At 45.3% G+C, this 25,598-nt stretch overlaps 1 protein-coding gene across 3 annotated transcripts; it reads left to right on the top strand.

Annotated features, from left to right (window-relative positions):
- Nucleotides 1-590: 590 nt before the first annotated feature.
- On the top strand, nucleotides 591-25,192 carry SLC1A4 (solute carrier family 1 member 4). Of its 3 annotated transcripts, none has more exons than XM_062490646.1 (8): nucleotides 591-1,123; nucleotides 10,326-10,368; nucleotides 11,484-11,543; nucleotides 16,633-16,799; nucleotides 19,431-19,664; nucleotides 20,896-21,090; nucleotides 22,470-22,604; nucleotides 24,823-25,192. In XM_062490646.1, the coding sequence occupies exons 1-8, from the start codon at nucleotides 597-599 to the stop codon at nucleotides 25,055-25,057; spliced, it is 1,596 nt and encodes a 531-aa protein (XP_062346630.1). In that variant the 5' UTR covers nucleotides 591-596; the 3' UTR covers nucleotides 25,058-25,192. The 3 variants fall into 3 exon arrangements, with proteins under 3 accessions (XP_062346630.1, XP_062346631.1, XP_062346632.1); XM_062490647.1 differs by lacking the exon at nucleotides 591-1,123 and adding an exon at nucleotides 2,120-2,174; XM_062490648.1 differs by lacking the exon at nucleotides 591-1,123 and adding an exon at nucleotides 7,398-7,810.
- Nucleotides 25,193-25,598: the final 406 nt, after the last annotated feature.

Genomic DNA, 25,598 nt, shown 5'->3' with positions numbered 1-25,598 from the left:
TGGAGGGGGACATATGTGAGCTGTAGGGACACTGAGGGGGCAGGTGTGACCTATGGGGACACTGCAGGGGTGTGTATGAACCACGATACTGAGCAGGGACAATGACGGGACACATGTGAGACCTGGGACACCGAATGGGACCCTAATGGGGAACGCGTGACCCATGCGGACACTACGGCTGTGCGTGCGAACATCGGGGATACTGAGGGGGGACACTGAGGGGGGACAATGGAGGAACAAGGGCGAGCCACAGGGACAGGAAGGCGGGGCGCCGTGGGGACACTTTGTGACACCGATGGGGATGTGTGTAAACCGTGGAGAGACACCAGCGATTTCTGGGACAACTCAGGGACACTGAGGGGGCCTTCAGGACACGGAGGGGCCTCACGCCAGCCGAGGCCGGGCCTGAGGGCAGCGATGGCGCGAAGCCAACCCGGGCCCGGCGGGAGGGCTCGGGGCGGGCCGGGGGCACCGCGCTCCCACCCCCGGGCGGGGCGGGCGTCGTTCCTGGGCCCGGGCGGGGCGGGGCCGCCGCTCAGTTCGTTCCTAGGGCGCCGCGCGGTAGCGGCACACGCGGAGCTGCCGTTCGGCGCAGCATGGAGGAGGCAGCGGCGGGTGAGGGCAAGGCGGGCCACGGCCGGAACGGCCACGCCGAGGGCCCGGCGTCGGAGGAGCGGCGAGGCGGCGGGGCTCGGCTGCGGGGCTGCCGCGGGTTCCTGCGGCGCAACGCGCTGGTGCTGCTGACGGTGTCGGGGGTGGTGGCCGGCGTGGCGCTGGGGGCCGCGGTGCGCGGCGCGGCGCTGGGCCCGGCGCAGGTCGCCTACCTGGCCTTCCCCGGGGAGCTGCTGCTGCGGATGCTGCGCATGGTGATCCTGCCGCTCGTGGTCTGCAGCCTGGTGTCGGGCGCCGCTAGCCTGGACACCCGCTCGCTCGGCCGCCTGGGTGGCATCGCTCTCGCCTATTTCCTGGGCACCACGCTGCTCGCCTCCGGCCTCGCCGTCGCCCTCGGCTTCATCGTCCGCCCCGGCGCCGGCGCCTCCGCTCTCAACACCCAGCTGGGGCTGCCGGGCGCGCTGCCCGGCACGAGCAAGGAGACCGTGGACTCCTTCCTGGACCTCGTCAGGTGAGGCCGCCCCGCTCCCCTCCTTCCCCCGCCCTCCCGCCGCTGGAGGATGATGACAGACCCGGCAGTGTTGCACGCTGCAGCCGTGGCCGGGGAGCCCTCCTCCTCCCTCTCAACCTCCTTCATCTTCTCATCTTCCTGCACGTTCCCCTCAGTTTTCTCCTTCTCCTCGACCTCCTTCTTAATCTCCTTCATCTTACTATCCTCCTCATCCTAATCCTGGCTTCTTCAAAAAGCGCGGCACTCTGCCCAAGTACCCGCAGCCCGGTCAGGTGTGTAGGGCTTCATGGTGCTCTGCTTCTCCCCGCTTTGTTTTTAATTTTGGCTGGGTGGCTGCAAGGATGAGTCGAGGCTTGCTCGGAGTTCTGGGTGCCTAGGCCCGTTTGTGGTTCTGCCTGGAGGGAGAGCGGCTCCTGGGTGCTGGCTGCAGGGCAGGCTTTGTCTGGCACCTTCCCCTGCCCTGCTACCTGTTGTTGCCTGTCTCCTGCAGGCAGGGCAGGGCTGGGCAGCTCTTCTCATCCCTCACACACACCTTTTTCTTTAATTCTCCAACGCTTTACCCAGTCTCCTCACCCAAATGCCTTAGAGTGCCCTCCCATAAACCTGGACGTGGAAGCGCAGCCCTGTAATTCCATGGAGGACATACCCTAAGCATTGTGCGGAGTGAGGATGCTCTGTAGGTTCGTGAGCTTCCCCTCCTACCTCTGCATCTTGCAAGGACAAGGTCTGCATTCCTTGAATCTATCTGGAAACAAGGATTCCACTTCTAATCAGATTATAGTGTTTTAGTGTATCTTTATTCCTCCTTGCAAAGTTGCAAACTTCACCTGTTTGTTTTTCTCAAAGCCCATGTCTTGTTGAGATCTCTCTGGCTTTTTAAATAAGATAGGAGCACATAGACAAATGAGGTAGGCATCCAGATGGTGCTTTGACTATTGGACTTCCAACTGCATTTTCCTTGTGCTTTGCACCCAGGTACAAACACAAGAATAAGGGAGGTGACCTGTGTCACGGAGAAGTGGCTGGAAAGTCAAACTTAGTGGATATCCTGGTAATTGCAAAGCTGAGTTGTTTGGTTTTTGTTTTTTATTTATTTTTTAAAAAATTTTGATTGTTTGTTTTGCTTTTATAAGTCCAGTTTTTCAGCTGAGATGCATTTTTGCTCTGTCTGGACAAGTGAATGTGGCAACAAAGATAAAAAGACTTTCTAGAAAAAAAAAAAAACAACCCCAAACCCAGAACTGTATTTACAAATTCAGGTTAATGTCCTTTTCTCCCCCTGAGACAAGTATGTTCCCTTTGGATAGAAAGTAAGTCTGGTTTGTTCCACTGGCAGCCATGTAGTCTGTCCTCAGCTCACCTCTCCCTCTCTTAAGAGCCCACAATTTAGGACTTTTCTTAAGGACCAGTAATTCCTGACACCATGTTAAGAGGGAATAGCAGGACAACAGGAGTAGGTAGTCTGGCTGTGGTGGTGATAAACATATCACGGAGGGGAAGGAGGTGAATGAAAATTGCTGAAAAAAAGGAGCAGGCACACCTGGGAGAGTTGGAAAGATGCCTGTAGTGGTGGTTACCTCAGCACATCCTGGCAGGGCTGCTGTACATGGTGTTACATCCCTGTGTCACCTGGTAGGATGGAGTTGAGGAACAGGCCAGGGATGTTCCAGTGAGCTTCAGGCTGTGGGTAATACCTAAAGTTCAAAGCAGACAGCTTTTTCTTGGTCTGGTCTGTAAATGCAGGAGTAGAGTTCATCTTCGAAGGGGTTCATGATGGCCATGGGATTGAGCCCTTAATTACAAAGTAGGGCTCATAATGATGCAACTTGGGTAAAGCATGGGGGTTGCAGAGGTGTTTCCTTCTAGGAGATGAGGGGACAGGAGCTTTCCTCCAATGCATGTATGAGGGGCTGTGAATACAGCTTTTTCTTGGAATCCCAGGGCAGGGCTGTTGAAGCCACACTGTTGGGCAGTCAAGTTGTTACAGCAGTGATGGTGAAATCCAGTTCAATGAAGTTGTCTTTGGGCACAGCCATCACTAAAACTTTCAGTTTTAGCACAAATCCCTGACAGACTGAGGGATGGAGAGAGTATATTCTTTTTGGGAAGTAAGACACATCTCTCTCTCTCTCTCTCTCTCTGCCATGTAATGTTATTTTGTTTTTTAACTTGTTCTTGAAAATGTGGATGTTTTGATTTGAGCACTGAACTTGGTCCCTGCTGTGATGGAACTTAGTAGAGTAACCTCACCTTGAGATAAAGCTTTGATTCTGTAGGGCCTGGAGGGTTGAACTGATTGCTTTTTGTGTGGGTGGGTCTTGCAGCATCCTGCTCTTTGCTTCTCCTTTTATCTCGTTTGGCCATGAAACTTTCTCTTAGATGCAGGAAAACTCTGTTTTCAGCTGTGGCACAAGACTGAGTCCTTCAAGGCTTCATTGCTGCTTGGTTTCAGAGGAAAGGTAAAATTGAGCTGCAAATGGGTAAACTGAGTCCCCCTACAGCACTGAAAGCCAACGTAAAACATGACCCAAGGAAGGAAACAGCAAAGAGGAAATCGCAGCTGTGTGTCACTATTTGGTTCTGCAGATCATGTCTGCCTTTGAGAAGCCTGTTTGGTAACGACCAAAGATGTTGCTTTTCATTCTTGCAGTGATATATCTGGAGGCCAGCTTAGTTCTTGGTTTTCCTTTTTAAAGTCTAAAGCTTCCCCACAAACATGGAGAAACGACCTCTGGAAAAAAAGATTTATCTTGTGCTTTGGTATCAAATGAATGATGACTCATTGGTGAACCCAAAGGCTGTCTGGTTTATTTTGTCCATTGACCATAACCTCGAGGTCTGATTTGTCTGGCTGGAGGTGCTGGAGCACCCTCCTGGTTTCCCTTCTGGCAGGTGCTGGAGGGGAGCAAGCCTTGAGCATGTCTAGTCAGGGCTTAGGCATGTTGTCCTCTGCCCCAGGACATGGGGTGGGGACAGCAGAGCTGTCATAAGGTGGTTTTGTGCCCTGCAGCAGGGATGCTGATGGCTCATCTGGTCCCAGGTCTGTCTTGTGGCCAGCTCCTTGGAGCTTCCTAAAGAGGAGCATGACCAAAGGCAGTGGTCATGGGAGATGATCCAGCAAGAGTTCACAACTACTTCCACAAGGCTGATGGCTTTTAAAAAGGGACCGAGATAGTGGGGTGTTCCCTAAACTCAAGGCATGATCTTAGAATTCCTTAAATCTACCAGCAGAAGATGAGGGGAGTGAGGGGAAATTTTAGAATGTCTGGGTTTTTCCCTTAACTCAGTTTATTTGGTGGAGGAGACAAAGCAACAGAGACTAAAGAGAGATTGTGAGTTTGTTTGTAAAGTGGTTGGCAGCTGGAGGAAGGGGCTGGCTGGGATGTGGTGGGCTCTGGGGCTCAGCCCCCACCTGAGAAGGTGACACTAGGGAGTCTGCTTGTGCCCTGCATGACCAGGGAGAGGGAGTCCCAAGAATGGGACTCCAGCCACCTGCTCACGCAGTCCACCTTGCAGCTTGTTGGAAAGCAGTTGGAACAGCAGGATGAAGTGTTTTGCAAGAATCTATAGATTTGTTAACACTTTTGATGGGCAATTGTCAAGACTGAATGTTTCAATAAGGTCAGAGTTTTCTTCTAGCTCTAATTTATATTTGTTGATTCAACAAAATTGAAGTTTCACAGAAACCTATTGATCCTGTCAAAATTTCCATCAGTGGGTGATCAAGGCATTTCATTTCGGTGAGGTCAATGTTTTGCTGTCATTTTATACAAAGGACTTAAGTAGAAAATCTCACTCATCAAAAAAGGAACATTGCAACAGAGTATTTTGCTTTTTTTTTGAGAGAAGTATCTGAAACAGGCTTTCTTTGCCCAATTTTGGGATGAAAACATGTTTTGCAGCTGTGGAATTTGCTTTGGGGAAGGAAATTCTGTTTTTAATCCAACCCTAGCTGTAACAGTCTGGGAAGGGAAAGAGGTAATCCCTTTTCTTTTATAGGAAGAGTGCACGGAGGTCCACACGTCTGCCCCAAGCAGTAAGGTCAGGGTTTCCCAGTTTGCCAGGCAAGTCTGCAAAAGCTGTTTACATTTTAAATTGCTTCTCAATGCCCCCTGTGTCTCTCTGCCAGATGTTAACAGCTGAGCTGCCAAAGGGAGCACCCACAGCAAGCTCATTCCTTTGCTCTGAGGTTCTTCAGAGCCGTAGGGAAAGCAGACAGGAGCACAGGGAGAAGCATCAGTTGTGTTTTGCTGGTTGGGCTGCAGAGCAGGTGGCCAGAGTGGGCCACTCAGACAGTGGCCCTCTCCTGGGCACCAGTTGCTCCAGTAGCACTTGATTCTTATAGCCTTGATCTTCCCAGTGAATCACCCAGAACCAGCTGCCATGAAGGCCATCTCTGAAATCCCCATGTGGAAAGACAGTAAAATGTGACTGTTAGAAGAGGAGGGGAAGATGCCACCTTTGAATTCATAAATAGAATAAAAAGTGTCCAGGCAATGGCTGCAGTTACACCAACAGACAGGCTGACCTGTGGGTTTGAAGCTGATGGCTGGTTCTTAAAGTGAAGGTAACTGTCCTGCTTTGCTTGTGTCACTTGGAGTCTGGATTCTTTCTCAAAGTACAGGAATTGCTGACTGAATTTTGTAGGAAGAGCTCAGTGTTTTCATTCATGTGCCTGCACTCTCTGGCAGGTTTTTTTATATTTGTTGCTTTTTACTGCTGTCTGTCCCCAGTTACAAGTTTTATTTCCCAAGCATTAAAAATACAGACTGGACCATTAAGGCCAAAAAGTATCAAATATCTGCTATATGTAAACACATTTTCAAGTTTCTCTGTGTTAAAACAAATACACACACTCACAAATATGAATATGTACAGGGCATGTATTGTGCATCCACATATGAAAAAGCAGATGAGGCAAATTGCTGCGTGATATTGAATTAAAATCTCGGGGCAGGAAGAAAAATGAAGATACTGGAGGAATTTGAGCTGGGCCCTGGCATCTTCTCACAGGTGGAAATAAAGTTGCTGCTAGTGGACTTGTACCATTGGAAAAAAACCTGAAAACTGGAGATACCCAACACAGAATATTTCCTTTCTAGACTTCCTCAAAAAAGTATTTTTCAACAGCAAGGTTTTTGGCCTCAGAAGTGGAACCCTTTTGTAAGAAGCAGTACGAGAGGAATGCATAGTATTTTAGAGTTTCATTCCATCTGCCTGGATTTCCCTTCACGCTTTTGCTGCCAGAGCAAAGTTGTTTGCAGAGCTCTAGCAAACGAATCATTTAGAAATAGTTGTTAATAATAATCCCTTACACATACAATGGAGGAGTTCCTGTGTAATCCTCATCCTGCTGGTGGAAGGCAGGCATGTAAAGAAGAGAGCAGTTTGACCATAATACCAAAATGAAGGAGGAGGAGAGTTACAGCCCCCATTTTCTCCCTTTGCCAGCTCCAGGTTCCCTTAGTTGTCTGGGATTCCCAAGAGTGGATGTTGCAGCTAAACTTAAGATTTCTATTACAACAGAAATACAGTGGGATCTTACTGGGGAACAATGGTCTGTTTTTGACTGGGAGGAGCATCTTCTCAGCTGAAGAAAGGGAAGTAAGGTGCATTTATTCAGCTGTGCATGGGAAGATGATGTGATGAGCAGAGTATTCAAGCAGGAAATAGAGACTGTAACACCCACCCTCGATGCTGCTACTTTCGTGTTCCTGTTTTAAGAGGATCTGAGAGGGGTGCTTTCTCACTCTGTTGTGCAGTTACATGAAGTTCCTGGCTCAGCCCAGCTGTTGCTTCAGCCCCAGGACACAGCTGTCCCCTTTGGCAGCTGTCTGATGGATTTCTGATACGGCTTTTTTTGGGGCTGTCTGTGCAACTTGCAGCAGGCAAAGAGAGGCTTTCCTGCCTGGTGCTTGTTGAGGGGAGTAAAGTCTCTCTGTGCCCACTTACTTCACTTCTATGGCACAAAGGAGTTGGGGGTCTGTGCGTGTGTGTAGCGTGGTAGCGGTGGAGCACCTGGGGTGCAGGCAGCACATCTGTCCCCCTGCCATGGTGTGTTATTGATCTGTCTTGTTTGTGCCACACGCAGCAAGTTTTGTCTCCTGCGTTTGGGGCCAAGGCTGTCTGATCCCACGGTGCTGTGCTGGGCTCCTTATCACCCAGACCCAGGGTTTGGCCAGCGCCGCGTTCTTGCGATAATCCACATCTGCTTCAGAAAGGTGACTGTGTTCTCTGGCACAGGGCATGGGGATGGGGCCATCAGGAGCAGTCAACAATCCAGCAGTACTTCCAGGGTGATTTCCCTAAACTCCATGCTCACATTTGCTACAGGCTTTCAAAGCACAAAAACCTTCTAAACCTTTGGTCTTCACAGAAAAACCAACTGGCAGACACCCAGATTTCATTTGCATGCCCAATTACCCAGCTCATCAGCTTTCCTGTTTGTTGGTTCACCCTCACAGGAGGGTTGTCCACCCTTCCCCATGCAGCTCCTCTGTGCTGTGTCTGTGTTTCTGTGGTGGGCGAGCTTCACCTCACCAGCCATGAGGAGCAAACCCTGCAGGCACAAGACCATGATGGGCCCAGGCAGGTCACCAGCCAGCTTTTATCTCTCTCCAAAGCACGCAGCATCTTGCCCCATTTTTTAGGCACTGCAGTGGTGTTCTTGCACGAATCCGTCCAAAGGTAAGAACTTGTGGTCTAACCTACCTGTAATTAAAGATGAATTCACATGCTGACTGATTTTAGGTGAGCAATAAGTATAGTCTGTGCATAGTCTCAGGCCTCTAAGATAAGTCGTTTATTTGGAGATTGCTTTTTTTGGCCTGACGTATTTTGTTCTTAAGCTTTGGGATTTGAAACAGAGGAGCAAAACATTATTTTATGTGGTTTTTAGTATTTTGCAGTCAAGTGTACTTAGAAGTTGGATTGAACAGAGCATATAACTCTTGAGCTGCTTGAGATCCAAATTTTTCACTTGGTGAACTGTCAAGTCCTGTGACTGGTGCTGGAGGAATAAAGCAAAGTGTCTACTCTAGGTTCTTTTTTAGCACTCTTCACACTTGAAATAAGAACCTGCCCCTCGCCTTGCTGTAACAGGATTTCTGGCATCACTTTATGTGCTTTAAGGATATGCTTGGAGATAAGTTAATGTTTAGTTACTGAGGCCCATGCCTGACGTACTGTGCAAATTATGGAGGCTTTGGTTTCCTGGCCACATTTAAACATTGGAGAAACATGTTGTTTAGGCTTTAGGATTGCTTCCTTTGGTTTTGTTTTCATCTGGATGGAAAAGCTGATTTAAAGAAAAAAGATAATCAATTTCTGGTTGGTTTTCAGTCTTTTTTCATCTCTTTGCTTCTTCAAAGTCCAGTCAGTTCTTTTTTTTTTTTTAAAAAAAAAAAAGTAATCATCCTGCTATGAGAAGCTGAAAAGAAATATCCTTCTTTTCCCAACAGCATGAGCCCATTTGTGTATATGTGATATTTTACTCCTGATAAAAGCAAGTTTACTTTTACTTTACTCAAGGTTTTTATCCACCAGAGTTCCAGCTGTGCAAGAACTGATGCATGGTAGCTGCTCCATTGATCTTATTTGACCAATTTTTTTTAGAGCCTTTGCTGAGTGAGAGCTCGCTCTCCTGCTTTCAGACAGACAGCTGTATTTTCAGCTTTTGAGGAGGAAAAAGTTGCTGTTTCTTTTATGCTTGGTGGAATTTAGACTCCAGAAGACAAATTATTCTTGCAGCAGTCCTCCTAATACACTTGTAGTGTATCAGAGAGAGAGACAGAGGGGCTGAGGTATTTCACAGCAGACAGGTGTTTGATGAAGTTCAGTGTCCTTTACAGTTGCTGTCAAGGCTGTGGGAAAATGCCATGTGTGGCAGGAGAACAGAGCTATGTAACAAAAAAGGCCAAAGTCCTTAACTGGGCTGTATTTTAATCTACCTCTTGCTTTCAAAGATTTGACTCTGCTGCTCCTTTTCTTTCTCTGGTTTGGATTTGCACATTCCATGCCATTCATGGAATGACCACAGCCTGGTTTAATGTTTGCGTGGGTAACTATGGCAAAAATGGGGGGAAGTTAGCAGAGCACAGCCTGGAGGGAGCTGCAGCTTCCTCTGAGCAGTGCAAAGAGCAAAGGATGGGGAGCAGCTATCCGATTTCTTTTACCACAGTTAACTGTCTCTGGGTGAGGTCTTCTGTTTCCTTACTATAAGAGTTCTTGTGACTCTGTGATGCCTTCTACTGGCAATATTTTCAGCTCATACCCATCACATTCCTGCCCTTGCCAACTGGGGTCCTGCCATGACCCCAGAGATAAACTTTTATTCCTGTTTTCCTTTCTGACACAAAACCAAGAGTTGTCATTTGGCTAGGGGAACCCCTGCTCTTTGCCCATAAGGGGAGAAAAGAATTGTAGCGTTAAAACCAACTATAAGATACCACAACAAGCTTGGAAGAATGCCCTGCTTGGTCCAGTTCACTATCTTAATTTCCTTTCTGCAGTCCTGTATGCAGATACATCCTGGATGGTCAGAGTGTACATCACTTTGCATGCTGTCCTCTCTGCACTAACCTGTTGCTAGATGGGCATTCCTGTGTGAAGGCACTACTGGATTCAGATGTTCCATAGGAATTTCCTGTGCCTTCCATCTGTGTTGTCTAAGCTGTTGCAGAGAAGTCTGGCCCGTGATATTGTTCTGCTCTGCCTGGGTGATCAGGGAAGCTGGCCTTGCTCTGTTGAAGGGTTGAGCCATTCTCATAAGTGGATTTTGCTGATTGGATTGTCCTTCATGTTGATGCTATGAGCAAAGTGTAATCACATGAGCAGTGTTAAAAATCTGCTTGACACTGGAGGCCATGAGCTGGTGCTGCAGCTGGTGTGGCTGAACCAGTTTCTGTAGCCGCTGGGTGTGTGTAACCAGCACTGTGTGTGATTGCCTCTGGTGGCCCTGCCCACGAGGTGAGGTGTGGCAGCCAGCATTGTTCATCTTCCATGTGAGCCAAGGAAGATGGCATCCACACCTCTGGACACGTAGTGAGCTCCATGCTGCTGCAGTATCTTCTGTGCTACCCACCTCACCAGTGCCAATGTGCTTGCCTTTGAGAAAGGAATTCTGTTTGTGAGAGTAAGATACACTGGTGCATTCGTTTAAGTTCTCCATGACGTATTTCATTTTCTTGTTTGTCTTTTACAGAAACCTGTTTCCTGCAAATCTTGTTGCTGCAGCTTTTGAAACGGTAAGATCTGTGTGGACTTTGGACATGAGCTACAGTGCATAGGCTCTTTTATTGGAAGAAGACTAGAAGGATGGTGTAGAAAATACCAGAAGTTAATTTACTTAGAGAAGGTAGGGTTTTTAAAAACACATTATATAGTCAGACGTACAACTTCCATGGCAAATTTGAAAAATATTCCTCAACCAAAAGCGTATTCAAAGCCCATCTTTTCTACCTTCACCAAAAATATTCTTTAAACTTTGAGTGCCATGTTGGGCAGCAGTGACAGTCCTGCTTTGTGCTAGGCTGCTTACCATTTTTCAGGAGGTAGCTGAGAATCCTTTGGGTATGTAGTTTTAGAGCTGGGCTCAGAACAGACAAGGCTGAAGACCTTTAGGCTCCCATGTGTGTAAGCATTACCTGCTGCCTGATGGTTTTATTCTGTAGTTTCCATTGCATCCCTTGCTGGATTAATTACTCAGCCTAGTTTCTCTTCCGACAGAGACTGTGTGTGATGGGATGATAACTGGCACCAGAACATAGTGTGGTTTAAACTGATGGGTAGGAGCTGTAGGGCTCCAAAAAGATTTTGATGTAGTTCTCAATGCTAATTTTATATGTCAGGATAGAGAGTGTTGACAATATTGTCATGGGGCAGAGTGATTCTTTATGATACAGGAGCAGAATATTAGCTTTTGCCTTCATGGTGTTCTGTGGGTTTGCTTTTGTATCAAATCCGGGGCAAACAAAATCAAGTTCCATTTTGCCTGAGTACACATAGGATATTTAATACACAGTACAAGTCAGTATTCCATGAGTAAAACAGAAATAGTGCAAAAATAACACTATGAAAAGGATATTTGTGATGCCTCTAGCATCAGGGTTGTGAGTGTTCAGGGATGAAATAAAGCAGTCCTCTTTTCCTCTGTGCTGCTATTGTCACAGGGAATTGACAAGGACAGAAGCTTTTCTTTCCCTCCTTTTATATTTAAAGAAAACAAGCCCAAAGAAGTGCCCTCCTTTTGTGAGGGGTCTATTTTGTTTATCAAAGTAAACTGTTGCCCTAGATTTTAGATATTTTGCTGACAATTTTAATGCTTGCCTCACCTTTTTTTGGTTTTTTTTCTTACCTGCAGTATGCAACAGACTATAAGATGCTGCTCAGGAACACCTCTGGAAATGCCACCTTGGAAAAGGTAAGGTCACTTCTTAGGTTTTTTAACAAATTATTGTCAGTAATATTTGACTTCTTCACAGTCTTTAATCCTTTCCAGTAGTTTTGAGAAAGAAACAAGGAATTTTATTTGCCTGGAACTGTGAGAGACATAAGTTGAATGAGTATCCACAGCCACAACAGAAAGCTGTGATAGAGAGGAAAGTTGAGCCCAACTGATGTGACCTTTGACGCTTGATTTTTTTAGGTCATGCTTTCTTAGACCTGGTCTCACTTGTTCTAAATTTTAGTCAGTCTACTAATGTTTCTGAATAACTTTCTGTAGACTTGGAAGTAAATATTAACCAGGCTGGCTGAGTATATCCCTTAAACCTTGTTCTTCATTAAGAGTTTGGAGAGAATTGGGTTTTTTTTCTCCTCTTTCCAAGGCTCTTTATATAAAAAAGAAAAGTTTTGTTGGGTTGAGAATTTTTTTCTCGTTGCTGGAGTTTTGTTTGAAGCAGTAACAAGTGGTCTGAAGGAGTAAAAATGACAGACAGAACATTACAAATAGGCTACTGTCACAGTGGTGTCAAAAAGGGAACTGATGTGTAGGTGTAGACAAAGAGTGGTATATTCCATATGTGGATGGTAGGACTTCCAAAGAGGCTCTGTATACCAATGAGTGTCATTTCTCTTGCAGACAGATCAAACATGTTTATCATTGGCCAGAGCCAACATGTTGCAGGCCCAGCAATAATTACTGTTATCTTACATGCAGCATGCTGTAAAAAACAGACCCAGGGTCCCAGCCTACAAGGTGTCACCTTGCTCCAAATAAAGTGTCTCATGTGCTGCTGTGGGATTTTTGGGAGACTGGTCTGAGAAATTACTTTCAAGGTGATTTTCTCTTCCTCAGGCTCATTCCAGATGTCTGAGATCAGTATCAAATGTTGGGTTACTGCATTTTTAATATGATTTGAATTCCCGTAGGGCAAGGGACTTGTAATGTTTGCATTTGTCATGGAAGGGCTCAGCTGGGGTTTGCCCACCATTTTGTAAAACCATCAAGGAAAAAGCAGTTTATGCTAATCCAGAGGGACTCTGGAGCCTATCCCTGACCACAGGAAGCATTGGCTTCATTACCTTCTCCTCCCCATGCATGGTGTGTGAGCAGGTGATGCAGAACAGTGTGAGCTCTGCTTCCAGCCCTGGGCTGAACTTTCACCAGCCCTGGAGACAGGGTGACAGGTGACTGGGATGACTCTTGAACTGAGCAGGGGCAAAGCTGTGCCTTGCCTGAGAGCCTGGCATCACAGGCTGAGCAGTTCCTGGGGAAGGAGGCAGCTCCCCCTGCCCGTGCCCGCTGGATTGCGTTAACCCGGATCCGCAGTCCCCCCGTGTGACAGGGATGCCAAATCCCTGTGGAATCCCACGAGAGCACTTTCTCTCTCCATGGCCTCGTGTCTTTGGGCAGGGCATGCCCCTGTAGCTTTGTGCTGCTGAAACACATTCAGTATGAAAGGCAACATGCACTTAGATTTGTGTGTTTGTTGTGCACTTAGATTTGTGTGGGTGTTGTAGAGTGCAGAGTTATTTGACATTTAAGCAAGGGTAAGTGAGAGTGTAAATCTTCTATTTATCTTCACTGTCATGTCTGATATGGGCTCTGTAGCAGCCAAGCAGAGATTAAGGCTAACCATATCCATTGGACAGAATGCTGGCTGTCAAGTATTTTTTTTAATGCTTGTTCAACACCATCACTTTTCCTCAAGAGATAAGAATACGTATTTTGGCTCTTTAAAATGCAACACTGTTTTGTTTTTTTGTTTTTTTTTTTTCCCCCCCTCTCTTTTTCCTGCTTATCAGTCTCCTGTTTGATGTAACATCAGAAAAAAAATATTCTGAATGTGCCACTGGTGTCTGTTTTTGCCAACAGTTGTAATGATGTAAAGGTTATTTCTACTATTACTTTTCCAAAACCTTTTGTAAGTTGTTGGAGCAAAGGCAGACTGAGCTTCTTTAATTTGTGAAGACACCCTATTGTCTCTAGGGAAGAACAGACCAAATAAAGAGAGAGCATAATCTCAGTTTTGTTAGCTCAGTTTCAGTACTGGCCTGACCATAATATTTATGGATAGATGAGAGTTAAGTTTGGAAAGAGTATAATTTTTGGATATCATAGTGACAGAAGTTTGGTTCCAGGGGAATAAGATCATATTCCTAACTACTTTTTCCTTTCATCAGCAGCATGTTTGAGTGAAGAGGAGAAATATTTTCCTTCAACTTCCCATATGAATAGCGTAGAGCAAAATTTTCCATTGATGATATTTTTCCCCCACTGGTTAATAGACCCTGTCTTCTCTGTCTGATGAAAGGAATAGTGGGACACGTAGTTGTTTGCTCAGCCATGTCCTTTTCTGTTGTTTCGCATGCTCACCTCATGTTTACCCAGCTTTTATGGCTACATCCTCTCTGTCTCTTTGGCAGCAAAACTTCCTGGGGCACAGACTATCTCACTTTACAATCTGCAGCACAGGGAGACTGGAGGGGCTCAGTTCCTCTTTGGACAGGAGTAAAAATACACAAACCAGTGGTTGCTCTTCTTCCTCACACCACATGGCTGCATTTTCTTTTCAGACACCTACTACTGAGACTGTTCAATGTCAGCAGTTGTTTCCCTGATAAGCGTTTTGTTTCAAGAGCTAAAAAAACAATGGATCTTCAGAGAGATTCAAGGACCAGAGGAGCTCCATGAATCTTCTTAAGAGAAGGCATAATCAGGCAAACAGTTAACATGCCCCATGGTTTGTCTAGGAACAAAGTTCTCATTAAAGCTGTTTTTGTTTGGTGTCCACAATGCTGCTTGGTTTGGCTGCCCCTTTGGGGTGATGCACTCTTCTGTGAGAGTACAAAAAGGCTGTTCAGCATCTGCCAGTTTTAGAGGCTGGGATTGTGAGGATCTTCCGCTGAAGATTTTCTACTGGACTCATTCCATATTGTGTCACAACGAGGTGGAATTCCCTGAATGCTGCAGGTTGTCTTCTGGATTTGCAGGGAGAAATTTCTTGCAATAAGTTACTGCCCTAGGCAAGTGGTGCATCTTCTGCCTACATCTTGCAGTGTTGGGAGGTGATGGTGAATGTTGTGTGTTGTAAAGAAATTGGTGAGAGAGAGCCAAGGGGGAGAGCAAGACCTGAAAGTGGGGAGAGGATGGCAGTCAACAGGGGAGGACAGCTCACAAGCTCTTCTTGGCAGTGGCACACGCAGACATCTTCTGGTCACCAAGAGGTCAGGGAGTCCCTAGATCACAAAATCTAGGCTTGAAGTGCTGGAGGGTGTGAACACTTGGAGAACAGCAGCAGTTACCACAGTGCTGGGAGCAAGGTGGACAGAGACCTCTCCAAGGGTGAAAGAAGACCCTGTACTGTCATTCTGGAGAGTAGAGTTTCTCTCCAAGCAACATCCAAGACAGAATGCTGGACTTTTACAGTATTGAAACACTGAATTTCTGTTCCATAGTCGAGTTTTGTACATTTTTTTATTTCAGAATAGGAACCAAAACAAAGAGTATTTACTAGTTTTAGGAGTTTAAGACTTTGTGTTTTTTTTTTTTTTTTTGTAATGGTTTGGGCCCATTATAGTAAATTTGGTAAATATGGTAAAATTCTGTTCCAGCTGAACATTTCATATTACCCTTGTATCAAATGATCCCAGTATAAAATGATTTATATTATAAAATAACATCCTATGTACACAGATGGTTTGTTTAATTAATAGGATGGTGTAATTTGTTTTGTTTTAACTTTTCTAACCACAAAAGAGTTTAGAGCTTTCAGTCTAAAAAAACCCATAATATAAAAAACATAATATAGCCAAAACTATCCAGACAGAAAAGTGTTAGTGTGTGTGACATGTTTCTTCAGACATCTCTGGAGATGCACTGTACTTCATGCTTAATATCTGTCCATGTTCTCAGTTCTTTTAGTTGGGAATCAAATAAATTGTGGCAGGTTAGCCCTGAACAAGCAACTACCATAAAAATTGCAGGTTCCATATCTAATTAATTTTTACCTAGTGAATAAAAAAAGCCAGCACCTTCACTGTTAATATACACTTTTTTAACAGCAGTTTAACCTTCCTGCTTTTGTGTATAATTTACATTTTATCCCCTTCCCTGCAGGACTTTGTTTCTACCTGCCACTGAGAGATAGTCCAGTTCATCAGTGTACTTCCAGCAAAAAGATCAATCTTAAGCAGGCTGGTTTTATCAGATTTAGGAGATCAGTATCCTGAGTATTCTATCTTTAGTCAATATTAATTTCAAACTTTCAGCTCAGAATGTATTTTTCTTTCCTTGTGTTGAGCTAGTGTCCACTTAAACTAGCCAAAAGGCCAAAACTTGTACACAAACTTCATCTGTTATAGAAGTTCTTCCAAATAAAACAACATTTTGACATGTTTGTACTGCCAAGTTGGAGAGAAAAAGCCCAGTTTGTCAAAACAATTATATTTTTATGCAGCCACAAGAGCACTCATTCAGTTCATATGATACTACATTGCCAAAGAGAGCTCTGACTCTCTTTGAGAAGCAAACCATGAAGGACTAACAGAGCAGACCTGTGGATAGACTAGTTTTTGTCAATAGGTGGATCCTGGTGTTTTGGCCTCTTGCTTTATTTCCCAGGTAGTGACAGATTTCTGAGAAGGGGAATAGGTATCTCTCTTCTGTTCTGTCTCCCACAGCTGACAAGGACAGATAAAGGAGTAGGTTGCCAGTTTGCTGCCTTTCTGCCCTCTTTCTGCTGCATAACCTTGGTTGTTTTCTCATGGTTTTCACCTCGGTATCATCATTGCACTAAAGTCCTGAGTAAATTGGAGGGCACATGGGGAGGTAGTAGCAGGCCCTTTCCTTCTCCAGTGAATCCATGCCAGCTCATAACTAGGGAGGTTCATACCTGAACTGTGTCCAGATCTCTTTGATTCCCTTCAACGAAATAGGCTTTTCCTTTCCAAAATAGATTCTACTTGTTAATTTCAGATCAATCAGACAGCAACAAAATGAGGTGACCCTTTCACTGGGTTTTGTCCCGTTCTCACATGTAACAAGCCTCCTTTTTTTGTCTCTGCAGATCCCTGTCGGTACTGAGATCAAAGGGATGAACATCCTGGGACTGGTGATGTTTGCTCTGGTTTTAGGAGTGGCACTGAAAAAGCTTGGCCCAGAGGGGGAAGATCTGATTCGTTTCTTTAACTCATTCAATGAGGCAACAATGGTCTTGGTTACCTGGATTATGTGGTAAGTGTGTGGCTGAAGATATATCTGCACTGCAGTGTTATGCTTGGATCAGCAAACTCACATTTCATCTCTCTGTCCAGCTTTTTCCTGTGAGATCCCTCATCACAGCAAAAGTGAATGTTGTGATGTCACATGATGGGGTCTTTTCTCCTTGCTTGTGCCCTGTAGTGAGACAGTCACTCACAGCTTAAGGTATCAGGCTTGGAGAACTTCAGAGGGCTGCCTTATAAATCCTCTCCAGGACTCCTTGATTATGTAGTGGAAAGAAAACTCAGTATTTCCTGAGGCAATTTTTTTTTCTTGCCTATTAATGAGCAAATACATTATTTCATTTAATTCCTTGGAGTCTGGAAAAGTTTATGGACTGAATAGTGATCTGATCAATCCCACAAAGCTTTTGACACCAAAAAAAGCCTCTTAAGACCTGGAGCACACTGAACCTTCTCATTAGGCAAGAAACCAGCATTGGAGGAGGCAGGCACCTCTAGAGAGTAGCTCAGGCCACCTAAGCTGGGGTAGGAGCAGCCTCCTGGCTGGGTTTTCCATCAGGTGGGATGAACCTGGGCCTCAGAGCAGTATCATGGCTATCCTTGGGTAGCTGTATGGAGTTAGGCTGCTCCTGTGAAACCAACAGTATTCATACCTCACATACAAAATTAAGAATATTCATAAAGATACCTAGCAAACAAATTAACAGTGGGACATTTCTCACTCCCTTTCCAAAGTTGGTGAAAAAGCTGTAAATGTACCTTAGTAGAGGTATTTTTTTCTTCCTTCATTCTGCATTTTTCATTCCTACTGTTTTTCTCTCCCTATGAAGTAGAAGGGTTTTAACAAAACACCTGATTTTACACAGGCAGATCTTTGTGTTAGTTGCAATCATAAGGGATTAAAAAATTCAGTCTCCAAGCAGCTTAAGCTTTTTGCTCTTGAGTGTAATTCCTTGGATACTGAATACTGATAAGAGGCAGTTTATGTATTCAGCTTATTACAGTGCTAGCACTTCAAGCCAGTCAGTTGGTATGTAATCCTTTATTTTGTGGATTATGGGGACCACTGCTGACCCTTAACAGTGGAGCCCTTACTTGTTCTCTTCTCTTCCTTAAGGCTCTTGTGTAGTTCTGTATTTATTCAAAATCTGTCAAGCTGCATGTGCTTTCCCAAGGGATTCTTTGGAATGGTGAAATAATACTACCAGGAGCAAAGGCAGTTCAGCTTGTATATGGTCCTGTTCAAGAGTCACTCTTGTGTTTAGCAGCACTTGGGTCTCAACTTTCAGTTCTTTGTTCTTCAAGGGGAGGAATTCAGTGTTCATGTTTGCAGTGCTTGGGCAGGACCAGGACTCAGCTGGATCTGGCTAATCAGGATCCTCAGAAACACAGTTCAAAGGCAGAATTGCAGAGGCTAAGTGGGGAGTGTTCCACAGGCTCCCCTAGAGATTTGGCCAAGGGAGGACAGAGGATGCTTACATTGATCTTGGGCATAGGGAGATGCTTACTGCATGGAACAGAGGAGCTACAGAATCACTGAGGGAGAGGCAAGCCAGGAAGAAGTGAGTGATCTGAGCAGCCAGACCTTTGTATGCTTAACCAAACCTTCTGAAGGTTGTCCCGACTCCACAAATCATCTTCTCTGAACATGGGCATTGGATTCTTTTTATTCCTGAGATGTATAGGCAAATGTTTTGTAGTCACGTTTTCCTGGGGCAAGATTTTGGGGAGCAGGGTGATCTTTTAGTATTTCCTAATCTTAGAAGAAAGGGATGAAGTGTGAGCAGCATCAGCAGAGGTGCTCAGACATAAACATTCCAGTAGAGCTTAGGAAGGAGCTGGCCCTGGGCCTGCAGTGATTCATGCAGTATGTTTAGAGCTGCTGTGCTGTTGGTGCAAGGGCAGTTCAGTTTTTTCAGTGCTGCTGGGACCAGAGGTGTGGCTGTGGCCTGCAGGTGGCCCTTCCACTGGAGCAGCTCCGGGTGCTCTTGACAAGGGAAGCTTAAAACAAATGCTGACGTGGCATGTTTCTAAATAGGACGCATGGATGTGTGTGTGCTCCTGGCTGTTCACTTGGGGGAATCTCTGGAAGCCTGGTCGTTTAACTTAGTCCTTTTTAGGCAAATAGCAGAGTTAATTGCTGTCTTTGGCTCATGCTTCAGCTGGCTTTAGCTGAGCTCTCTGGTATGTACACAGTTTTTTCTTAACCTCCATGGAGTTGGCACCCAGTGTGTCTGTAATTTTAATGACCTGACTCTGCTGGGAGTTTCTGCCTGTGTAAGAAGCAACTCTTTGACCTCTCTGTCTACTCCAGTGATGTGATGCTGCTCCCTTCCCCTCCCCAATGGTGTCTTACCCTGGTAGGTCCTGACAGCATTTCTGCTTCCCACTCACCTTTCCTTTGGCACTCTCCTAGCTCCATCTCTGAGGGCACAAGTGAACAGACCTTTTAAAATTTCTGTGCTTACCATCCACCAAACAATTTGCCTAACCTGAATGTGTGGTGAACAAGGAACCAGGAACCACCCTTCAGTAGGAGCAGCAGATTCTTTAGTGGAATGTTATCTCCACAACAGAAAATGTCGTGTTTTCCAAGGCTTTTTGTTTGTACTTAATGACAGCCAATATTGCATTTACACAGGTATGTACCTATTGGCATTATGTTCCTTGTTGGGAGCAAGATTGTTGAAATGGAAGATATTGTGCTTCTGGTCACCAGTCTGGGAAAATACATCTTCGCCTCTATCCTGGGCCACGTCATCCATGGAGGAATCATTCTGCCACTTATTTATTTTGCAGCCACACGGCAAAATCCGTATCGTTTCCTCTTAGGACTTATCACACCACTTGCCACTGCCTTTGCCACTTGCTCCAGGTGGGTTTCTGTGCCACTTCTGGGACCATTGCCTGGTTACGTTTGTCAGCCTAAACTGGCTGTATCCAGTTTTAGTTTTAGGTGTGAATGTTGTTCCTGAGATTGCAGAAAGAGTCTTCTGAGCATAGAGAGTCTCACTGCTGTTGTCAGCTCGCCACACAGCACATGCTGATTAGAAGCTGTTGAAAAGAATTCCTCAAAATATTGGGGCCAATATTTTCATGATGCTGAGTTGGAAATATCTTGGGGGGGGGGGGGGGGGGGAAGTAAATTTATTGTCTTTAAATAATCCTGCCAGCCGTCCTTTCAATTTTAAGTGAAGTGAGGGTCAGTAGTGAGTGACTTTTCCCTCAGAAGTTTACTTTTTAAGTTCAGAAGGACCTGGAACAAATTTAAACTAATTTTGTGGGATTTAGACTAATTTTGTAGGAGCAAAGCAGACTTGGTTACTAGTGTAAAGGCATTTAATGTTTTATTTCAAAGATCTGACCTGATCAGCTTTTATTTGTCATAACCAAATGATTGAGCATGTCATTTACACTTTTCTCAAGTACAAACACTTGATCAAGTAACATATTTATATAAAATTGTTTCAGGTCATCCCCAAAAGCAGTTGCATATCTGTCAATGGAGCTGAAGTACTATTTATAAACTATCTCCTTCTGCATAGTAGGAGAGGGTTTATGAGCAAAACCACGTAATTTATAAAGCAAGAAGTAAATCCAAGAGTGATGTTTTATTTTTAATTATGTTTCTGTTAATTTGAGAAGGTACTAATACAGCATTAACAGAGACCGCTGTTGCATCTGTTGTGTTTATGTTGTCATAAAATCATACAATGGCTTGGGTTGGAAGGAACTTTAAAGATCATCTAGTTCCAACCTCCTCCCCTGCTATATTTGCATCTCTTACTGTATGTTTGTGGTTTCAGACTTATTCATTCTACAGCCATGTAATGCTGCATATTGTGTTAAGTCATGAGTTCTTGCTTCTGGGAGATTAAAGTCCTTACAAGCTTTCTAGATGAAAGCAGATTATTAAATACCTCTGCTCAAAACTCAACAAGGAGGGTCCCTCATTGTCCTCATGACAGAGAGGGACTATAAAATGGCATTGTTGTCTTGACAGTCCTGTCTGCAGCATGTTAGAAACATGAAAGCCATGAGATAGTGATGGGTCATTCAGACCACCCTGGTGCTCTGTATTTCTTTTCTCCCTGTTCTGTTTCCAGCTCAGCCACGCTCCCGTCCATGATCAAGTGTATTGAGGAGAACAACAAAGTCGACAAGAGGATCAGCAGGTTTATCCTTCCCATTGGGGCCACTGTAAACATGGATGGAGCTGCTATTTTCCAGTGCATGGCAGCTGTGTTTATTGCTCAGCTGAACAATGTCGACCTCAACCCTGGGCAGATCTTCACAATTCTGTAAGTTGCTTGCAACCACATCCTTCTGGCCCCCAGACACATTCAAGCTGTGGTCTCTCCGTTAATAACTAACAGTTAGCATTCCACATCTCTGACCTAAATCTTGCAAACTGCTATGTAACATAATTATAGGGTGATTAAAGGATGGAATCTTTAAACCTTTACAAGATTCTCAATTTAATAAAAGGTGGAACCTGGGAGGGGTAATTGAATTCTGAAACAGTCTTTGAGCTGTTTAAATTGAACACATGAAATTCCTCTCCTTCCTTAAGCATGTCACTCCTCCATCCTCCAGTCACCATTAGGCTGGGTAATTGAGGCATTCAGCATTGCCCAGAAAGCACCCCTGATGTCTTAGAAAATTCTCCTGCCAGCTCCTTGGTTCCTCATGCATGTATTTCATACTAAGGACTCTGTTCCTGCCTACATCTGTCCTTCCTACCACCACATAACTGGCTTTCCTCATCAGATCTCTTGCTGTTCCCCTCCTAACTGCTTTGCTCCATTGTCCTTTCCACTATCTCAGGCCTATCTCCTTCTCTAAGACTCTCTCCCCTCTATGCCTGGAATATCCCACGATGTCCCATATCCCATGAAGTGTCATTATCTTCATTTCTCTCCTCAAAATCCCTTAAATGAGGGTACTACAAGCAGTTCTGGCTCCTCACTGTGCGCAGCAGCCACAGCTGCATCTACCAGATGCCTCCTAGGGCTGGTTCCTGGCATTTTTTTTACCCTTCCTGGCTAGGTTTTATTTCATTCTTGATTATGTTTCCCAGTATGTTGTTTGTCTATTTAAGGCAGGGTTGGGGCACTGGTTTTGTATTTAGTGGGTAGCCAAATTAGCTTTTCAGGTACTCTCACTCGATCAGGTGTGAAGACAGGTCTGAGGATGATGCAGTGATAGCCCAAGGAGAGCTCAGTTGCAGACACCTGCACACAAAAAGGCATGTTGAGCACGTGCACTGCAGGTTTCCAGCTCCTGATTTAGGGTCTGTGTTGGGATGCAAAGGAGACACAGAGAAGGTGCTGTGCCCTGCGTGGCAGAGTTTGCCTTTATACATGTGGGGTCAGGAGGTGCAAGCCACTCAGCATACTTACTGGTGCTGGGAATGTTAGTAAGGCAGCAGGATACAGCTGTGTTGGCTGTTTCTTACCCTGAAAAGACAGTCCTGGTGTTGTCCTGGACCGTCCTCCCTGTCCTCTGTAGCCGTTCCTTTGCATCAGCAGGCAGGAAGGGGTTTGCCTGGGAAGCAAATGCTCGGTGTGTCCCACGCTGGAGCGTTTGTTTACAATTCCCATAGCAGGGAGGCACGTGACAGAGTGCAGCAGAAGAGAGCTGGGAGCCTCTCTAACCAGGCACGGACATTGATTTGCAGCGTGACAGCCACGGCGTCCAGCGTGGGAGCAGCTGGGGTCCCTGCCGGAGGCGTCCTCACCATCGCCATCATCCTGGAGGCCATCGGGCTGCCCACCAACGACCTGTCCCTCATACTGGCCGTGGACTGGATTGTGTGAGTACCTGCTTGCAAGGCATAGAAACATGGAATTACAGAATTGCTAAGCCTGGAAAAAAAACTGTTCAGATTGTCAAGGCCAGCTGTCGGTGTAGCACCACCACCGTGCTCACCATTAAGCGATGTCATGGGGACTCCACCACTTCCCTAAGCAGACTGTTCAAATAATTTACAACCCTTTCCATGGAAAAGAGTTTTGTAAGACCTAATCTAATCCTCTACTGGTGCAATTTGAGGCCATTTCCTCTCACCCTGTCACTTGTTACGTGGGAGAAGAGTGTGACATCTACCTCACTACAGCATCCTTGTAGCATGTCCTTGTAGCATGCTTAGCTGGAAAGGTGGTCAGAGTACAGAATATAACCCAGTAGAAAATAAAACCCAGTAGAAAATAAGACTCCACAAGATGTCTGCCTACAGGACAGGTAACTTACGACGGGGATTGGAAAAGGTGGTGCCTTCCCAGTTAAATCAGTCAATATGCTAAAATCCCTCTTCAGTTTTTTTAATTCAGCCTTTTTAGAAGTTAATTTCTTCTTGGCTTCAATTCCAGTTAGAACTGTTGTTAAAAGTCCATTTAGAAGGTGTTGATATTGTTTGAAATTAATTGGACACTAGAAGGGCAGGGGAGGACAAAGGAAATTGAGTCTGGACATCAGTTGTGGCAAACTTCCTTGGTCACATGTGGGAAGCAGTTTCCCACGTGTCAGCTATTGTTAGAGCTTTTTTTATAGTTTCAAGACTCGTCAAAGCACCAACACAGAGAGGTGCTCTCCACTGGCAGAGCAGAGACGCAGAGGGTTTGTGATACCTGTCACTGCTGTGGGTAGTGTTATGGCTGGAACACACTGCTGAGTGTCACAAGTTTTAATAGACTCTATTATCACCTTTCCTTTCCATCTTTTGGGAAAGAAGTAAGAGGTCACTATGGGTCAAGTCATCTCAATCCCACTCAGGATTTTTGTTTCCAGTTGGTTGGTTATTGAGCAGTTCCTGATTTAGACTGCACATAATGCCTCAGCATTGGTTTTTGGAAACACCAGCCTCTCTATATAGATGGTGCATTCCCACAGCAGATGTGGAAATTAGGATGCCTGAGGACACCCTTGAATTTCAGAGACTGGAGAAGGTGGTAGCTGTATTATCTTCGCTTCCCACACAGCACGTGTCTGTGGAGCATAATCATATTCCTACAGCTTCCTCGAGGTCATCACACTCTTTCTTACTGCAAACTCCAAAGGACAGAAGAGACAGGCAAAGCAGTGGCTAGCCCTTTTTATCCTGTCTTTCTAAGGAAGTACAGTAGTGCCTGGGCATTCCACACTTGTACTTGCAAGTGATTGAAGGCAAGAATGAAAAAATTGCCCTTCCTTTCACTCTGGGCTGCTCTCAGCCTATGTTGTGCTGGTTACCTTCCTTTTAAAATAGGTAGCATCCCTCTGTGGTCAACAGTGTTCTAGTCAAGGAGCTCAGCTTTTTGGTAACAAAAGGGAGGGGGAGGGAGTCCCATATCTTGCTTTAATGGCAGCTGGTTAGGTACCAGAGAGGACCACAACTACAAGTTGAACCTCTGTTAAAGGTAGGCTGCAGAATGGCTAGCAAGTCTCAAGAGCCACATGAAAACATTGTTTATCTTTATGACCCATAAATCTTTTCCAGTACACCCTGGCACACTAGTTTTGTGTTGTAGGACCAAAAATTAGGGCAGGTGCTACAGGCAACAAATGCAGAGAGCACAAGTCATTCTGCCTGCTTTTGGAAGGATCTCTTGAGTAGGTGCTTGGATTAAGATGCCAGTCACAGTAGTTAAAAAAGAGAGCTGGGTGTTCTGAGTTACTTTTTGGATGGGCCTGAAGTACATTCCTGCTCTGAACATGCATTTGAAAAATGCTGACCTGGGGAAAGGGAAGAGGAAGGAGGTGACCTGTGAAGAGCAGGATGCCTGAGAAAGGGTAGTACTATTGCTACAACCCACAGAGAGACCAGAAGCTGCTGACAGTAACATTTTGACTGACCTTAAACCTGCTCTGGTGCACATTTTTAGTTCTGAAATAGCGATGATACTTCAGTGGAAAATACCTGTGAGAACTGTATGTCTCTTGTCTGGTTCCACTGATGTTAGTGGTTCAGCAGGGGTAAATCAGCTCCCCTTACTGTGTTGTAACTCTCTTAAAACTAAAAGCCTGCTGCTTTGGTTTTTGTTTCCCTTCACTAGGGACCGAACCACCACAGTTGTGAATGTGGAAGGGGATGCCCTGGGAGCGGGCATCCTTAATTACCTGAATGAAAAAGACAAGAAAGAGAGAGAGCAAGAGCTAAAGGAAGTCACCGTAGAAGCAGTTGCTAACAGCAAGTCTGAAGCGGAAACGTCACCTTTGGTAACCCACAAAAATCCAGTCTCCAACACCAGCAGCACAGCAGACCCTGAATCCAAGGAATCAGTATTGTGAACTCGAGGCTGCTCGTTGAGACCAGTCCTAGAGGGGCCCAGGGACTTGTCAACGCACCCAGATGTTTGCAGTGCGACCAGAGGCTGGGTGGCTCTTGGAAAGTGCTCAGTTCCACTCTGTTTTGAAATATGCTGGCCTGGGGAAGGGGAGGGAGGTGGGGTGGGCAGGGAAAGGGTGTTGAGAGGGAACACTCACTTTATAATAGTATTTTGATAGTTTATATGTGTACATGTGTACATGTTGCACATGCACACTTGTGTACATGTACATGAGAGCTGCCACTGAGGCTTCTGGTGTAACAAGACTTCCATTAGTGGAGGCTCAGATGAATTGAAGATATGCAGGTAGACAAACCCAGTATGTGCTTAGTGTAGGGAAAAATTTTTGCTGCTGTTTGAATGGAGAAGCACTCTATAAACTCCAGAGTGGATGAAAATGTTGCTTAAATTTGTTTTCTAGCCTGAAAACTTTTACCAACCATTACAGCCATGATATGAAGCAACATATTTCTCCCACTCCCCTTCCTCTCATGTTCTCCAAT

Source organism: Cinclus cinclus, chromosome 3 (genome assembly GCF_963662255.1).
Source record: "Cinclus cinclus chromosome 3, bCinCin1.1, whole genome shotgun sequence".
In the NCBI taxonomy this organism is placed as follows: domain Eukaryota; kingdom Metazoa; phylum Chordata; class Aves; order Passeriformes; family Cinclidae; genus Cinclus; species Cinclus cinclus.
Note: the sequence above shows the minus strand (reverse complement) of the source record. Positions and strands in the feature narration are given on the sequence as shown.

Coding starts and splice junctions, on each gene's coding strand:
- SLC1A4 (XM_062490646.1), top strand. CDS start 597: ATGGAGGAGGCAGCGGCGGGTGAGGGCAAGGCGGGCCACGGCCGGAAC. Junction 11,544..16,632: donor GAAATGCCACCTTGGAAAAG/GTAAGGTCACTT, acceptor TTGTCTCTGCAG/ATCCCTGTCGGTACTGAGAT. Junction 19,665..20,895: donor GCCTTTGCCACTTGCTCCAG/GTGGGTTTCTGT, acceptor TTCTGTTTCCAG/CTCAGCCACGCTCCCGTCCA.